This window comes from Bos indicus x Bos taurus, chromosome 24 (genome assembly GCF_003369695.1).
Source record: "Bos indicus x Bos taurus breed Angus x Brahman F1 hybrid chromosome 24, Bos_hybrid_MaternalHap_v2.0, whole genome shotgun sequence".
NCBI classification, from domain to species: domain Eukaryota; kingdom Metazoa; phylum Chordata; class Mammalia; order Artiodactyla; family Bovidae; genus Bos; species Bos indicus x Bos taurus.
In genome coordinates this window covers 3,678,299-3,696,527 of record NC_040099.1, presented here as the reverse complement: position 1 = coordinate 3,696,527, position 18,229 = coordinate 3,678,299, and the positions used below count along the sequence as shown (strand labels likewise).

General features: G+C 50.5%; 2 protein-coding genes across 5 annotated transcripts in view; one reads left to right on the top strand and one right to left on the bottom strand.

Annotated features, from left to right (window-relative positions):
- Positions 1-799: 799 nt before the first annotated feature.
- Positions 800-12,826, bottom strand: ZADH2 (zinc binding alcohol dehydrogenase domain containing 2). 4 transcript variants are annotated; one of them, XM_027526114.1, is made up of 2 exons: positions 12,051-12,826; positions 800-5,723 (listed from the first exon to the last, which is right to left on the bottom strand). In XM_027526114.1, exons 1-2 carry the CDS (start codon positions 12,257-12,259, stop codon positions 4,799-4,801), a joined length of 1,134 nt encoding a protein of 377 aa, XP_027381915.1. In that variant the 5' UTR covers positions 12,260-12,826; the 3' UTR covers positions 800-4,798. The 4 variants fall into 4 exon arrangements, with proteins under 4 accessions (XP_027381915.1, XP_027381914.1, XP_027381917.1 ...); XM_027526113.1 differs by lacking the exon at positions 12,051-12,826 and adding an exon at positions 11,626-11,718; XM_027526116.1 differs by lacking the exon at positions 12,051-12,826 and adding an exon at positions 10,682-10,804.
- A 2,159-nt stretch (positions 12,827-14,985) lies between these two features.
- Positions 14,986-18,229, top strand: part of TSHZ1 (teashirt zinc finger homeobox 1) — a 79,593-nt gene continuing 76,349 nt past the window's right edge. Inside the window, exon 1 of the mRNA XM_027526112.1 lies at positions 14,986-15,124. Within this exon, the coding sequence (XP_027381913.1) occupies positions 15,085-15,124 (40 nt within the window). The 5' untranslated portion in view covers positions 14,986-15,084. The remainder of the gene's footprint in view (positions 15,125-18,229) is intronic.

The window sequence follows — 18,229 nt, the reverse complement described above, 5'->3', positions numbered from 1 at the left end:
TAATGTGTATATTTTAATCCTGACCTCCTAATTTAAAACCTACCCTTTCCCCCCCTTGGTTTTCTATGTCTGTGAGTCTATTTCTGCTTTGTAAATAAATTCATGTCATATTTTAAATTCCACATATAAGTGATATCACAGGATATTTGTATTTCTCTGTCTGATGTATTTCACTTAGTATGCTCCTTAGATCCTGAGGTCTATCCACGTTGCTGACAAGGACTTACTATATAGCACAGGAAACTATGCTCAATATCTTATAATAGCTTGTAATGGAAAAAAATCTGAAAAAGAATATACACATGTTATTGTACAATATATACACATTATTGTACATATATATACATAACTATACATATACATATAGATATACATATAGTTATGGAGAAGGAGATGGCACCCCACTCCAGTACTCTTGCCTGGAAAATCCCATGGACGGAGGAGCCTGGTGGGCTGCCGTCTATGGGGTCGCAGAGTCGGACACGACTGAGCGACTTAGCAGCAGCATATATTCATATACATACATATATACGTGTACATATATACACATAACTCAGCCACTCTGCTGTGTACCTGAAACTAACACAGCAATGTAAATCAACTCTATTTCAACAAAAATGAAAAAAACAGATGCTAAGACACCCCGCCATTTTTAGTGTTGTTTTCACATCCCGGTAACTTCTCAATCTAGGGAAAGAAGAATACAGAAGACTCAAGCACACAGAATTAAAATATGTATCTTATTTGATTTTTTAAAAAAATATATCAACTCTACTATCAAGAATTATGTGAACCGATATGTACTGGGAAACATTATTTATTTTGTATAGTTTTTTTGGGGGCCAATATTCCATACTTTGCTCATGTTAACAGTAATAAGGTTCTCAAACATTCCCCCTTTCACAAGTTGAATAGCATGATACGAAAGGTCTACAAAAAAATGGAGTTCCAAGGTTAAAATGCCCACACTAGTAGTATTGAGAACTCAGAGTTTTATATTTTTACTTCTGAAATATGATCACAATTCTGGGTCATAATTAGAATATTAGTTACAGAAAACCTAAATTAAAAAAAAAACACCAATAAACCCCCAAATTAGCTAATAAAGTTTGCATACATTTTGTCTCTAAACAAGTACTATAAATAGCAAGCAATTTAATAAAACAAGACACTGGACGGTATAGAGAGCAGTAATTATGAATGCACCAAGTCAGGCCATTTGTACCTGGGCTACATTCATAAACCTTGTGCTGTAAGCCCTAGGAAACTCAGGCCCGCAGCTGATCATGTTCTGTCTTCACCTATCATTTTTTTTTTTTTTCCTGAAAGTTGCATGCTGCTCGTCTGTTTCCATATAAATCTAAAATATGCTGTTTATCCCATATGCACATGTGGTCAAGTGATCAAGAAACATATTTTCAGTCCTGAGCACTCCCTGCCCCATTTTAAAGGAAATCCTGTATGTAGTAAATTCACGCTAATTGGGAGCTCTATGAAGGGGTTAAAACGCTGTCCATTACAAGTCGGGTGGCCATTATAAATGTTACCCAAATAAAAGCCAGAAACAGGAAGCCAAAAAGCAGGTCCCTACGGCAGGCATGTCTTAAATGATATCATTTGTCAAGTTTCCAGCATCTTGTGGTGGGTGAACACACACAAAAAAGGAGGTCTGTGTTGTACCAAGGACGTTACATCCTCATTAGCTGGAATGTTCTTTAAGTCCATAATGCAAGATTTTCATTTTAATAAGAAGTGGTGACTTGTCACTGCACTTTCATTAGGTAAATACTGCATGTAATACTAATGACCATTTATAAAGGCGCTATCCTCCTCCTGAGAAACTCCATTCAGATGAAATCATATAATAACAATTTTTAGAGCACATCATGAAAAACTTCTCTGTAGTTTCTCTGCAAACTATTTCCTGATTTTTTTTTTTTTTAATGCTGAAGGCGGTGAACAATGGAAGTCATCATCAGATGGACCTGCAATGACATTGTTGGTATTTTTTGCAAAAACAAATTTGAAGGAAGAGCATTTGGCCTTTTACAAATCACAGTGGGACGGGAGGGAATAGCTGGGACTCCCTTGTTTCTTGGCATGCTAACTGGAGCCAAGGCTCTCCATCTGCCCAGCCAGGGACCTCAAGGCTGATGTGCAGAGAAGGCCACCCTGAGAACCCAGAAATAATTCATCCACCGGGATTGTTCAGCCCCAGCCCCGTCTCTAAAACAAAGACTGACAATTGCCCTGAATTATGGATGTACTTTTTGTGATATGTAATACAGTTCAGAAGAAAGGCGGAGAGAGGATCGCACCATTTCACCTCCCATTAGAGGCTGGGCTTGAACGATAATCCCAGAAGATGAAACTGATGCTGAACTATGACCCTCAATTTACAAATCATTTTTCAGAAGAATAAAAAAAAAAAAGTTTAAACATATTTTTGGCATTATCTGAATGGGCAGAATCTCTCATGCTTGTTTTCTAAGAATAAATGGAAACAGTATGCTCTGTAGTTTCTTAGTTTGGGGAGAGACAGAACATGAGGTTTTGAGATTATATTTTATTTTAAACCTGGTTGTTTGAATTTTTTTTTAACATAGCTGAATTTAGTGTATGCCTTCAAAACATAATAAATTTCTATTCTGTAGCTTCAGGGATCCATCCGTTAAAATGTTGGTCTTTCATCTTTATTACTCTCCCATTAAAATGAAAGAAACCGGGACGCACTTCAGTTTAGAAGAAGCAATTTAGTTGGCAATGTCCTTACTACTCAAGTCTTGACAGAGGGAGAAAGCCCATGATTGCTTAGACTTCACACATCTGTCTGCCTAGGACACAACTAAGCCTATCGGACAGAGACTACCTTACAGTGAATAATATTCTCTGATGAGCTGATTTGATTCCAGCGTTGCTCCACTACCAGTCATTCCCTTGCAGTTACATTCATAAAACCTGTCCCCTCCCCTTTGTTTGCCTGGGTCTCTAAAAGGGAGGCCAAGTCCCCTTCGGTTTCGCTACAGCTGTTAGGTCTGAAAGGGACAGATTAATACCCGAGCAGCACACTGGCCTGGCTTCTCCGGTGCCCTGCACTAGTAACCCCTGGCTATAATGAGGACGCAAAGAGCCTCCCATCGGGCTGTTACCCTTCTTCATAACTCAAAAGCGTCACAGTGGCAATAGCCTCCAGGGCTATTTGTCTTTAGTGCAGTTGTGACACTCCGGCATGATCCATAATTTGGCAACTATTTACCGTGACATTTCCCTTCAGTGCAGCCATAACATTCAGTGAAGCCATTATTTGGCTCCATTTACCATATAAATTGTATTGTTGTGCATGCATGCTAGCAGCTACATTAGGTACCTGAAAATGAGTAAATCTTGTAAAATAGATCCTAACAGCTATTCAGCGGTAGGACTGCCTTGCCTCTCAGACAGAAGGAGAGAAAAATTAAATACGGTCACCAAGTTTCCTAGAATATCTCTAATCCGGTGTCTGTTTGTTTAGCCTGTTAGAGACGCTGAAACCCAAGGCTCTGAAAAAGTCTGGTGGGCGTGGCTTCGTTAGACAGGCAGGGTGGGGTTCCCACCTCCGCGATGAAAACCCGGAGCAGCCTCTGGGGTGCTGAGGAAGGAGGAGACGAAGGTGGGTCAGCCGTGGGCTTGATTCAGAGGGGAAGGCGCGGGGCTGGGTACCTTCACGGGTGTGACGTCAGGTGATGGTGGCAAGAAGCATCTTGTCCCAACAGGCCGCGTGGAGACCTGAAGCGTGACATGGCATCAGTGGTGGCTACTCTACTTCCAGGTCAGGGAGAAAACCCACCTTCCCAAAGTCTTGAATGAGAAGCAAATGCACGCTCATCTTAGGTCACTTCAGTCCCTGCTTTGGGGGATGCTGTTTGACACACCCCAGTAGGCGGATGAAGGGTTCTGTTCCGTGTCTACAGAGCTTTCCCTGTACGGCCATGTTTTGTTATGTTGACTCTTACTGTGGATGGAGCATATACTTCATTTCCCGTGCATGTACTAAATTTTTAAAGTCTCCCGAATCTCTAGTTTCCCTTTACCAAACCTGCTCTTTTGTCCATACGAGTTTTCAACACTACTTTGCTTCTTAAGGGAAGAGAGAAATTTTCCATCCCACACATGCCTCACCAGCATGATTGTGCATAAAATCATTAAATAAAGAGACACTTCTTTAAAAGAGGTCTGTGCTCATTTAATTTTTTTTCTAATGACCTAACAGAGTCAGAGTTTTGGGAGAATCCTTCCAAATTTCTATTTAGAGAATTGGCTGGTAATTTATGGAAGGAGAAGGGCCATTTCCTGAGAATATGGACTCTTGAGAAGTGACTGACTTGCTCTCTCTCTCATTTATTAACAACTTGTTAGCATTATACCAAAATCTCCCATAGCAAAGAACTCATGAACTGTTTTCAAGCCCGATTTTAAAATCTCATCAAGTTGAAGACATGCTGATTTGATCAGATCTTGCATCAGGAATTAATTTAGTTCCCTGGAACAATAAAATCTGGAATGAGACTGTCCATGAGTGAAGAACTGAATGTAAAGGTTTTACTTCTGTGCCATGGAGGGAAGTTTTATTAGCACTTTTTTCTGGCAAGGGAAAGCAAAAAAAAAAAGGAAGCAAAGAAAAGAGAGAGACCTATACATTAAACTTTACTTTTGTTTTTTAAAAAAATATTATCTCCATTACCAACTAAAAATAAATTGATTTGAGTAATTCTGGGGCATAAAATGCCCATTTTTTTCCTCTTATGCCATTGTTCTGCTTTTATAGCTTACTGTTGACAGAGGGAGGTAATTCAACGACAATTTTTCCAGTGTTTTTTCTCATGTACATATAATCGACGGCCCGGAAGACCGATTCCAGGCCGGTAAACCTGCCCTCTGCAGACAGACCTCCAGTGTCCACCTCACAAACCAGCTCACCACCCGCATACATCTTGAGCAAGTGGTCCATGGCACCTCGAAACTCAGGAAGGTAATGGTTCAAGAAGAAGCCCTGGACACTGGCAGATTTCTTCAGCAGTTTGGCTGGAAGTGTTCCTGCTTTAACGGGCGACAGGCCAGTAGGAGTCTGGTAGCCAGAGACGAACCCGATGACTATCAAGCGCCCTCGGGTAGCCAAGGCGTCCACGGCCAAGTCAAACATGGCTCCCCCGACAGACTCGTACACCACGTCCACACCTTGGGGGTACTCCTGCCTCAGGACGGTGCCCACGTGCTCGGTGTTATAGTTGATGGGGCGGTCGCAGCCAACAGACTTCAGAAAAGCAGACTTCTCGGCAGAAGAGCATGTTCCAATGACGTGGCACTTGGCCTTCTTTGCGAGCTGGACGGCGAACTGGCCGGTGCCCCCGGCTGCCGCGGTCACCAGGACCTTCTTCCCTTCCGACAGCCCCCCGAGCTCTTTCAGGCTGATGTAGGCTGTGGTCCCACTCACCAGGAGCGTGAGATACTCGGGTTTCAGGCCCGGCACTGGGATGGCGACCCTGGCAGGCACCACTGTGTACTCAGCGAAGGAACCAGGCGCCATGTAGGCCACAGCCTGGCCGACCATGAACGCAGCGCTGGCAGAGAGGCCCAAGGCCACCACCTCCCCGACACCTTCGAAGCCTGCGTCGAAGGGGGTCTTGACTGAAGGGTCGTAGCGGCCAGCCGAATAGTTGATGTCAGAAGCATTGACACCAACAAATCTAGAGGAAAACAAACACACACACACGTTCAGGTGCTTTCTTTGTCAAGGCTTTTTCTGTTCCTCTAAATCTGGTGACCGTGGAGGGTGGTGAAGCTGTTATCTATTCTGATAGAATTTGAGAAAAACAAACACCCAAAACTCTTGATATGCACTTCAAAAAAAAAAAAAGAAAGAAAGAAATCAAACAAATGTGAGCTCAACAGTGATTCCATATCAGAGTTTTGGTTTATTGTATTCTTTCATTAGGTTAGGAATAATTTCACATCCCTCTAAACAGGTTGTTTATTTCATACGCCATTTATTCCCTTTCTCTTTCTTTCAAAAGAGAGGAAAAAAAATTCAGGAAGCCCTCATACACAAACTTCACTAGAGCTATGAGTTGGAAATTAATTGGTCTCTTAGCAAAGATGTTAAAAACAACAGAGGGATAAAATATATTCAAAGAGGTAGACTTGTATTGATTCTGGCAACAATTTAACACTTCAGATAATAATAGTAACGACAATGATATTATTAAAGATTGATGTAATGTACAAGGTCACTGGCTGTTACACGTTACTGCAGGGCTTGTTTCAAACAGTGTGAGAGGCTGCAGCAAATTTTCCTTCTGATGTAACTGTGTCCAGTGTGAAAATATGCATTTTGATTAATTGAACAAAAATTGTCTCATAAGGGTAGAGAGATTTTTATGGAACATCCAACATTTTACAGTCCTTCCCAGATGAAAAGGAAAGCAAATCGACACTATATTTTTCCTCAACAAGAAGCAGAGACATACTTGATTAATACCAGATGATTATTTTCACTTTGGTATCCAGAGTCAATTTAATTGCCAGGCTGGTATTTTTACCAGCTTTTTTTCATCTCAGTATACCTCATAACAAAAATATCCTGATACATAAGGGGAAAAGCCATTCTCCTAAGGATGTCGGGAGGTGGCCGAGACACACTACTGGAGGACCCTAAAGACGCCATTTCCACCTGTAATGAAAGGAAAAAGTGCTGGGATCTGGGGGCAGGAGGGAAGCTGGTAAGTAGGGTTCATGTTAAAATAATTTAACTTAATAAACCCCAAACTGCCCCGCACAAGGACTCACTTCCACTTTGTATAGAGACAATACTTAGCCCTCGTAAATGTGCCCTTATGATGGTGCCCGGCATACACGATTGGACACTCTCTACATATTTCATCAACAGAAATAAGAAAGCAGGAAACTCTCCTTCGGGCTCGTCCAGCAGCTTTCAGAAGTTACCAGACGCAAGGCCTCACAATCACGTTACAGGATTCCATGCCCGAACAGGACACATAGTAATGAGAAGCGGGAATAATGGTTTGTGGTGGGTTCTCATTTGGCATTTAATGCCAAGACGCCCACGTTCCATCTTTTGGGCAGGGGAGGGCCGGTCATCTTTCCTTTCACTTTGCCGAGTTCTCCAGGCCTGGCCTAGTGTCCTGAGCGCGTGCTTCCGGACCTCGGGGAAGGCGGCGGTGGAGCCCTGTCGGGGTGCCTCTGGATGCCCGATCGCTGGGGCTGGAAGGCCGGCTGCAGGACCGCCGGCGGGGGCGGGGAGGCGGGCTGTGCTTACAGGTGGGGGCCAGGGCGGGTAGCCCGCTCTGTTCTTCTCGCTCAGGATTAGACTCACCCTTCCCGTGGCCTTCGCGCCTCCCGTCTTGCCCCCTCCCTCCCGCCCACCTCCCCACCCCCCGCCCCCTTCCCGCGCTGGCGTTTCTGCCTTTCCAACCACAGAGCCCCTTCCCTTGCGGGAGCCCCCGCCTTGAACTCGGCCCCTCGGGTCACCCTCATCTCCAAACCGGAGCGAACTGGGGGGAGGGGGCTGGGGAGCGGGAAGGGGCTGTTGGAGGAAAAGGCAGTCCCATCACCGCCCCCACCCTCCGCACCCCCGTCCGGGGCTGTGGTTGCCACTTCCAGGCGGGAGGCGGAGGACCGAGCAGGGCGCACGCCTGGGAGACAAGCGGCGGCGGGGCGAGGGCACCCGCGCAAAGGGGACAGCGAGGGCCCGTGTGTGTGTGTGTGCGCGCGCGCGCGCGTTGGGGGGCAGGGTGGGCTCTGTCGGGAGCTCGGCGGCTGCAGCCCACCAGCGGCAGCTTGAGCTCACCAAGGGGGCTTTGCTTAAAAACCCAAATCAGACATTGCGGTGGAGCCCGGCCAGCGCTGGAGCGGGAGCCGGAGACCACAGGGCCCGCCCCGCGCCCTGTCCACGTCCCCGCTCCCTGCGGCGCCCTCGATGCGCCCGGGCCAACCTGCAGGGCGCCAGAAACCCGCGCTTCTGGGACTATCTCCCCTCGCAAGTGCCCAGCCTCCACCGACTGCCCGGCCGGTGCCGTCGTCCCGCGGCCTCTCCACTGCCACCACGGACAGATGCGATCCGTGAGTCCGACTCCCGGAGCGGACTGGAGTCGCCCGGGTCGCCGCCCAGGCCCGCGACCATGACCTCAGCCTCCCTGGGCCGAGCCGGGATCCCGGCGGGCGCGCCCAGTCCACACCGGCCGCCGAGCTCGGGCCCTGGGGCGATCTAGTGCCAGGGGATCCCGGGGCACGCGGCGCTCCTGAGCCCATCGGCCTCGCGACAGAAGCCGCCGGCGGCCAGACCGTGACCTTGGCCTCGCAGGCACCCCCATTTTTCGTGTCTTTCTACCCTACCCTGCCGTCTTCTAAATCGCCTGCGTCGTCGGTGAAGGAATCCGGAGTTCCTGCTCGGCTCCGCACACCTCACCCTCTCCAGGATCGCCCAGCCTCTGGTTGCGAGCCCCCACCTCTCCCTGAACCCCCGCTTTGACGCTGCGCCGCCACCGCGGCTGGTGTGGACCCGCCACTGCCCGGACGCGCCTTGGTTCTTACCTGGGCTTTGGGAAGAGGATTGGGAGGAGTGGGAGCCGGCGCCTTCGGCTCCATCAGAAACAAGTTCAAGAGCGGCAGGCGCGTGTCCGGGTTTGGGGAGCAGCGGACAGAAAGGGCGAGTGAGCGAGAAAAAGAAAGAGAAGACGCGCTAGGGAGGATGCGTGCATTTGGAGACTCGTCTGTACCCCTTTAATTTAAACTACCTGCTTTTAATGAGTGCAGGGGTCTAGCGATCCGACAGGCAGACCCTCGCAAAAGACAAAAATCGAGGAGCCCCGGGAAAAAGAACGGGATGTTTGGGGCTCTCCCCAAATATATACCCTTCCAGAGTCACTCGGTTTATTTACACTAAAAAGCGATGAGCCCTTTCGTCATGTTTATTGTGAAACAGGGCAGCGGTCCGAGGGAAGGCAATGGGTTTTCTGTTAACAAAAATCAAACCCGAAGACTCAAGTCCAGAGCAAAACCTTCAATACTGGAAGACAAAGTCCGCCAAACCAGACCTTCCTTAAAAAAAAAAAAAAAAAAAGAAAGAAAGAAAGAAAAGAAAGAAAAAGAAAAAAGGGGGATAAAGAAAAGGAAGAATGAAGGAAAAAAAAAAATCTCGGCCTGGAGAATGAGCAGGAATAGTTACCCTCCCTTGAGCAACAAACGGTTTATCAAAAATGCCCTCCCCATCCCCCACCTTCTCTGTGCCGGTCCTACAAACTCTTTGCTCCATTATCTTACATTTGAACAGAAAATCGTTAGAAATATTTGGAAACGAAATAATGTGGCAGTATCTTGCAAAAAAAGAGAAATCTAAAAATAGTGCATGAACTGAACCAGAGGGAGTCGGAGTCTTTCTCCCTTTATTTTCTTCTCTTTTCTGAGGAGGGAAGCGGGATTTCCTCGGATGTTAGAAAGCCGAAGGCCAGAAGTGGATAAAGGAAAGGCGTGGGCACGTTCTAGAAGGATTCTAGGCCCCCTTCTCACACCTTTCCTAAATGATAAACTTGATTATGCTAAATCGATGTCTTAAAAAGCACCTCTATCACTGTGAATAAAGAATTTGTATTTTCTGTTAAAATGGAAAGACACGTGTAAAAGGTTCCGCTGAAAGACAAAGTCAGACGGAGCACAATTAAAACCACCCAGACACCTTTCCAAACATGTGAATTTGGGCTGAATCCATTCACTCCGGAGCATATTATTATTATTACGATTAAAATGAGAAGCTCTTGCACATAATTTTCATGCAGTTGACACTGTTCGGGGCGATTTGGTCTGGGATTAAAATGAACTAACCTGTAGTGAAGTATTGAGCCTCTATTCTTTAAAAAAAAAAAAAAAAAATCGGTAAAATGCCACCCTTACTGACAACGTTTGCTAGAATAAAGGATCTTGCCACAGTTTTGGGGGTAGGGGCATATTTTCCAGCAGAGTAAGGAGAGGGACAGGCAGAGGTCCGCCCCCTCCCCACAAGCAGAAAACGCGCCCCCTTCTTCTGTGACGGATTTCAAGGTAGAAGTTAGAGGTCAAGCGGTGACTATAAATATCCTATTTATATTAAAGGGATTCTTGGCATCTGTGGATGGAAGATAGAGGTGTGGATCTTAAAGCAACCCAAGTTGAGAGCATCCAACATGGCAGCCGGTGCTCCAGAACTCCAACCGACCACCCAGTTCGGGGACCGGCCCTGGTGACCCAGCGCGGGGAAGGGGCGCACACCCTGCGGAGCTGGTGCCCCGCAGGCGGGCAGGCCGGTTCTGCGGGCAGGAACTCCTCCACGGCGGTGCGGGCGGGGGTCCCGCCGCGCCGCTGCTGGGAGTGCGGAAACTTCACACCTTCCCCTGCCCGCCCCGCTCAGTCACCCCCACCCACTTCACACCCTGTTTGTAAAAGGTGTTCTTTCCCCAAGCAGCCTGGTGTGTGCCATCGGTGCTCACAGTTCACAGTTGCGGGGGGCGGGGGTGGGGGGGGGGGTGGAGGGTGGGAGAAAAAGCCTGCGTGAAACTTTGCCTGTTGGTTTTTTTCGGTGGTTTTTTAAATCTGAGTCTCATCTCACTTCCAGCAAATCACTCGTGTGTTTTGTATGTCCTGCGTGAACACTCACCCACCCTTCTTTTCAACTTGGCAGGACGCGCGTCTGGATCTCAACTGCCTTAGCGGTTCCTGGTACTGATGAAGAAATCCTCCGAAGCCCGGGTCCCAGCGGTGCACTTCAGCTCACCGGTTCAGGCGCCCCTTGCCCCCACCCCTTTCCCAGCCTCCACTCAGTCCCACCCTTGGCTCACTTGGTTTCTACCTCTCCAACAGGTTCCCAGAAGTTTGACATCCTGGTCAGAATTCCGAAGTCTCCGAGCCAGGTTTGGAAGACTGATACGAATCTCTAAAATGGACCGTTCAGCATTGCCCCAAGCTGATTAGATAAGATACACGGTCCTTCCTTCAGTCCTCGCCGAGGACCGGGTGCTTTCGAGCACACCACTGACAACCGGGTTACAACCAGAAGTCACTTCTCCCTCCGAAAGTATTACGCAACCTAAAATATGCAACACTCGCCCCACAGACGGGACTGACCCGGTGGGCGAGCCCCGCTCTCGCCAAGGGGGATGGAGGAAGCAGACGCCCCGCCTGCAAGTCAGGCAGCGAGAGGACCCACCGGCAGAGCCGCGGGCACGGCTCTGAAGAGTGAGGTCCCTTCCCTCTTGTTGCTTCAGCAGTTACTAAAGATTAGTGAGACAGAAACAAATTAAGGTGGGCAGTGTGGAGGTGGAAATGACAGTCCCAAGGTCGGGCGACGACCCAAGCCTCACTCAGTCTGCAAAACCTGCGGCCATGCCCCCGCCCCGGCCCCGCCGCCCGGGACGCGCGCCCCGCGGTACACTGCAGGGCACAGACGACAGTCACACAGAGCTGACAACACGCAGACGGCACCAGCGAGGTGCACACCAACACACCCAACGACAGGCTCCGCCACAGCCAGGCAGCTGCCAACCTGGAGCGGAGAGGAACAGCCAGCCAGGGCCCCGGCCTCCTTCCTCCAAAGCACGTTACCTAAACGTCGCGGTTTGTGTCCAGGCTGTTCCCAACTCCACCCTAAAGATTAGGCGATCGCTGGAGCCGTGGGTGCGCGCGGGTGGGCTGGGCGGGGAGCCTCCCCTTCTGGGTCCCGTCGGTTTTATTTCGGGAGCGGGAGGGGGAGGAGGAGGGAGGACTGGGGGAGGGGAGGGGAATCCCAAATTAAAATAACCCTCCGTTATGAGGACGTTCGGTGCCATCGGATATTCACACCGGCAACAGTCTCATTACGTTCGCCTTCGCCAGATGGCGGCGGGTTCAACTTCCCGGGATCTCGCAAAGTCGGGCTCTGAGCCCGAGCGCGCGCTGGGAGTGGGGACGCCGGCGGGCGCGGGACAGCACCGGAGCTGCGCGGCGCAGCGCGGGCCGGGGCCTGGGCTGGGGGCGCGCGCCGGGCTCACCGGTTCCGGACGAGGAGGTCTCCGTCCCCGGGGAGGGGCACCGGGCAGTCCCGGCGCAGGGTGACGGCCTCTCGGAAGTTGGGGCTCAGCCGGGTCACCACCAGCTTCTGCATCTTGCTAGGGATGGCCGAGCCCTGGAAGTCCAGGAAGTGGCGGGCGTACGACATGTCCACGATGGCTCGGGTCCCGGCGAGCGCCAGCCTCTGCATGGCCCGCGCCTCTGCCTTCTTTCTGCGCCGCCACTGGCCGGGGTCGCGCCCAGTCCGGGCCGCTCGGCGAGGCGAGGCTCCGCGCGGCGGGCGGAGCGGGCGGGTCCGCCCCTCCTCCGGCCCGCGCCCTCCCCTCGGCTCCCCCCGCCCCGCTTCCCCACTACGCTTGGCGCCCGCTCCCCTCTCCTGCCCCGCCGCGCGCTGCACCGGTAGTCCGCACAGCCCCCGCGGTTCCCGGGCGCGCCACCCCCGGGGTCCGGGCCGGGGGATCGCTGACGCCCTGGCCGCTGCTCCTTTAATCTTTTTGTTTTGGTTTGAATCTGCTTGGCGCAGACTGGCCAAGGATCCTCTCCGCCCTCCCCCTTCCTCCCGGCGCCCGGGAGGCACCGGATATCTCCACCCTCCCCACGATCTAAAAGCCGGATTTGACTCCTCTAAAAGGGTGAGGGGGGCGGCGAGGGCACCCGCGCGTCCGGCTACCGCCGCGGCCCACAGCCGGCGGCAGCCCGGGGCGTCCTCGGAGCTGCGCGGCGCCCAGCGGCCGGCGCAGGCGCCTCCCCTTCCCGTGCGGAGCGTTCACTTCCTTGCAAGGTGGTACGAATCAACCCCGAGCGCGGCCGGGGCGGCGGGGCACGGCCCGGGCCCGGGGCCGGGCGGGGAGCCCTGGGCGCCGGTGCGGGCGCAGGAGCACCCAGCGCCGGACAGGGGGTGCCCAGGGCATTCTGCGCCCCAGGCTGTTGGCCCTTGTTCCCGCAACGCCTCGCCCGTGTCGCCTTGCCCTTAGTCTGTCCCATGTAAGTTGCACGAACTAAGCCATTTTATTTATTTTGGCCAAGACTTCATGTTTTTCCATGACTGTTTTAAGTGGCCTCTACAAGACTGTTACAGGTTTCCCACTGGGAAAGAAACACAGATACTGGAAACCAGAGGGTCAAATTCCCACAACACACGAACATCTTAAACTTCTGGGGGTGGGGGGTGGGGGTGGTGCCAAGGGCCTTAATGGAACTGGATGGAGACGTTGCCATGATGTATGAGGACCTTTTTTATAACCCAGTTAGAAAGATCTGCCTTTCCATCGTGTCAATTATCTCCCTGTTTGTATTGACCAAATAATCAATTCACTTCTCACAGAGGGGCCAGATTAAATATATTCCACATTTTTTTGTGTGATGAGCAAAGTCCATCATTAAATTTTTATTAAAGGAATACATTGAAGTGAAACATGTTTCCTTATTTCCACTTACTCATTAATTACCAAAATATAAAAGCCGCACAGTGCCCCTCCCCAATCACATCTAACCCCCAAACTAGGATTGCAAAAGTGACACAGGTATTTTTATCTCAAATGTCGGACATTCCTCTTCCAAGGGTAGTTTGTGTCCACGTGGGTGCGTGTGTGTGAGTGTACAAGCGGGGGCGGAGGGGGAAACTCGCAGGTTTAAAAATCTGCAGGAACTAGTGTCTACTCAACTTGGCTTATAACACATGGGCTTCACCCACGGTCAACCGGTGGATTACAATAACAAACCCCTCAATGTCTTTCTCCAATGTGCAATCTTTTATGTTATGGCCTATTAAGATTTCTTTTTTGTGTCATATTGTTTAGCTCGGGGGGGAAAAAAAAAGAAAACAAAGCAATTAAAAAGATTGACAGGTATGGTTTGTGAGAGACCTATTTGTAATTGTCAGGGTGACGTTGGCGAGAGGAGGAGGAGTAAAAACTGAAGCCGGAAAAGCAGCTCGATGTGTCTGTCTATCAGTTGAGACTGTCTGAAAGCTCTGCGATCCGAATGTGTGTTATATTTCACTGAAAAGAGGAGCGAGCGAGAGTGCATCTCCTCTCTCCCAGGAGTTTGGGGGGGACCGTCCACGCTCATCTCGCCCACCCAGTGAATGTCTGCTCTTCACCCCTTCGCGCACACTCTCCGGGTTGTTGTTGTTGGCTTTTTTTTTTTTTTTCCTCGGAAGGGGGGGTGCTTTTTGTGTATTTTTCAAAATTTTTCTGTTGGAAGATCAAGACCGGCCAAAAATCCATGATCAAAATGTGTTTGCATTAGATTTCGCCTCCGAAGAAGCGGCGATCCTGGCGGCACAGCCCCGCGGGGAGCGCGGGGCACCAAGTGGCGCTCCGGCGGCGGGTGACACTGTTTGATCTGTGACTGTTTGGAAGGTGGAGCAGCGCCTGACATCTCCCCCCCGGCGCATGTATGTACGGGGGCTTCACTCCTCTGTCTTGTTTGCTTTCTTCCTCTTAGACTAAGTGCGGGGAGGAAAAGGACAGCCCGGATCGGCCTCGCCGGCGCACAATGAGCAAGCTGCGACCCGCGCACTAAAAACACTCGCCGCGACCCCCGCACCGCCTGGAGCGAGGGGGAGAGAAAGTTGCGCTCCGAGACTCTCGGCTCGCGGAGGAAGGCGCAGGGCAGCGCCCGCAGAGGCGCCCGGAGGAGCGCCCGCCAGCAGCACCGCGGCGGCGGGGAGGCGGCAGCATGGAGCGCGGGCCGCGGGCCGGCCCTCCGAGCTCCCGCCGCTGCGCCCGCGGCCCGCGCCGGGGATGACTCCGGGCTCGGCGCCCAGGCCCCGCGCGCTCCGCCCGCAGCCCGGCGGCCGGGACGCGGCCCGCGCGGCCGCGGCCGCCGCCTCCTGAGCGGCCCCGGGCGCGGCCGTCCATGCGAGCGGCGCCCCGCGGACCGCGGCGCGCCCGGAGCCCGGAGCCCGCGGGGACGAGGCCAGAGTTGGGCGCGCCGCGGAGTTGCGCCCGCGCCCGGGGCCCCGCGTCCCCGCGCCCCGCGAACTCCGGCGGCGGCTGAGGCCCGAGCAGCATGCCGAGGAGGAAGCAGCAGGCCCCCCGGCGCTCGGCAGGTAACGGGCGCGCGGGCCGCGCCGCGGGGAGCGGGGCCGGCGGGGGGGGGGCGCGGCGCGGGGGGCGGGGGGCCCGGCGGCCGGCGCGCGGGGCGGGGGCGCGGACGGCGCTCCCCCTCTGGGCCCGGGAACGAGGCCCGGCCCGCGCCCGGCCGCCGGCGCCCCGGGGCAGCCGTCAGCGTCTCCCCACCTGGGCCGGCGCGCGGAGCGGAGAAACTTCACGGCGCTCCTCGGCACGGCGAGGAGCCCCGACGGGCCGGGGAGGCCGGGGGAGGCCGAGGGGCCGCCGGAGCTCCTGGCTGCCTCGGGAGGGGGCGTGCGCCGGGCAGACGTAGCTCCTCCGCGGCCTGAGCGCGCTGGGAAAGTCCTCCGGAGGCGGGGAGGCTGAACCTGACACTTGAAATAAGGTCACCAGCCTGGGACGCAAGGAATGCGGTCGGAGGATTTCTCTGGAAAATAGCAGCCTTTAATGTCCTGTGCAAGAGGCTTCTGCCCCCCACGCCCCCTCCCCCTTTTTTTTTATTACCTCTAAAGATGTCTTTTGATCAGGCCAGCACAAGGCAGTGATAGTGCAGAATCTGATTGAACAGAAAAGTTATTTTTCTCTGGAGGAGGAACTGGCAGGAGCTGGTTTTCCTTGTTTTCTGTTTTATTAGAGGATTGCCATCCTTGATTTGATGTGTGATTGATCGCCTGTCATCCGGCGGCCTTTGATCTATTCATTCCTGATAAACATCAATAAATCACTCACCATGGAAACACACATGCTCCTGACAGCTCAGCCACTCTCAGGGCGACTTTTCTCTCTCGCTCCCCCTTTTTCCTGCTCCATTTTAATTTTGTCTCAGAAGTTTTACAGCTGCAGCATCCTCAACTCAGCTCACCTCCTAATCCATGGCTGAGACCCTGGCGTGGGTCGACTGCAGTGCATTTTTCACTGCAGGTCTGAAAATAGCCGGATAGTTCTTTCGGCTGCCTACTCAAGTCTTGTCTCGATTTTGGACACTGTTTATGGAGCTTGGAGTACCACCGATCTGCCAGTGAGTTATCACTAAGTAAGAGAGTAAATCAACTCTCTCCAAGCTGTTAGGGGGGAAAAAAGTAATAAAAGGGTGTTGTGTGTTTAAACAAGTGTGACTCTTTGTTGCAGTATAGAATCGAATCTGAATAATTTTTAGTGTTACCCTCAGTAATGGGCTCCTGTTCATGTCTCCATAGATGCGTTTAAAGCTGAGGTCATTGCTCCCCCAAATCTCACAAATAATATCCACATGTACAAAGGGTCAAATAAAAGAAGCTAATGACTTCTATTAGATCCTTGAGAGAAATGCTTGCCAGAGCAGAGGCAACTTTGATGTTCAGCGTTCATAGCATAAAGTGGACAGAAAGGGGAATGTTTATTATTATTATTTTTAATAAAACTTTGAAGAGTGCAGTAAGATACTGCAGAGAGTATGTGCCTCCCTCGTACCCCCTAAACATATAGCACCATCCATAAAGACATTCACCCTTTGCTTGTGCTGAAAGTGAAAGGTCTCTTAGCGTTTTTACTACCAGAGGGATTTATATGACAGAAGGTACATTGAAAAGTTGCATTTCGAAGATGACTCCTGGACACTGAAGAACTTTTGCGGTTAGAGTGCAGTGGATGTTTCTGAGGACAAACAAAATGCTGAGGGAATGAGGTACTGCAACTTTAAATACCACCTTTTTTTTTTTTTTTTTAATAAAAGGTTTGAAAGTTGACAAGGGCATGATGGTGCATGGTAATCCATCCTGGCAGCTCTTACATAAAAACAAGCCGTCAAGGCGACTTTTTTCCAATATTGATTTAATTGTCTGTCTTTTGACAGGCACATATATCATTGGCTTTAATGGTCAATCAAAAGTTGGCAGGCTCAGTGTTTCCATTCTTTCCTCTACACGACATTTGGCATACTTAATCAAAATGCTGCAAAGTGATGGCCATGAGGAGCCGATGACTGAGTCATCTGCTGTACAGGAACTTGAGAGGGGAAAAAACCCTAAAAAAATGGAGCCAAAATATATTTTAGTTGAGAGGAAATTGAGACATGTTCCAAGTATCCTGTGTTTTGAAGTAAGATTTCAAAAATAGATTCCATACTAAGAGGTCCTGTGTAAGTTTAATTACAGGCTTTATTATCTCTACTCTGATCCCAAACCTGCAGGACTCTTGTGTTCATTAAATGAGCCATTGTTTAGTTCTTACCCCCCTTACCCATTAAAAAACAACAACAACACCACTTAAGGTGGATTCCTAGCAAAATAAAGCTGTTTGCTTTCATCTGAAGTTACTTCCATTAACACACACTGATTCACACTCGCTTATTTTCACTAATATTTACGTTGGCTTAAGTCTTCGATGTATTTGTCATGGTTTAGGTGAGAAAATCTTGATTTCCTTCATCTTAAGCATTTAATAGGAATCTTCCATGTTTCTAACGTTCCCTCTGGAAGTAGCCAGAATACGTTTGTAGCGAATATTATGTGTTCATTTTCAGGAAAAGAGAGAGGGCAATTATATACATATGGGAGTCATGGTATTTTCCAAAGTGTTTTTATTATAACATTCTGACTGGCTTCCTCCCCCCCACCCCACTTAAAGCTGCACATTCATTGGCCTGCCTCACTGTTCCATCCGTAACTGATGAGTTTTTCTTTAGAATATCTTAGTGTCAAATAATTGATTGTTTGGTCGCCAGGAAGTTGGTGGGTGACAGATGTAGAATAGCAATACTTCATAGTGATGAGAGAGGAAGGGAAAATTATCTAAATGAATCCTCTTTATATAAAAAAATAAAGAAGTACTGCTCAGAGGAAATGGCTCCTTCGTAATGAAGCGGCTTCTTAATTATCAAAAAAGGTAAGGTTGTTTAGCCAGCTTCATTAACAGGCCCCTAATTATCTGTAAACCTGATGGATTTGTGACAGGCGTAACGATTAATGCCGACAAATTCAGTGAGCTGTCAAGTTTGCAGCCCGCTTGATGTAATCACGTTGATATTATACAGTCCCCATAGCCTGTAGTGCAGTATTAACTCAATTTGCTGCTGCAGGTGACAAATGGACTTTGCTACCTGACTA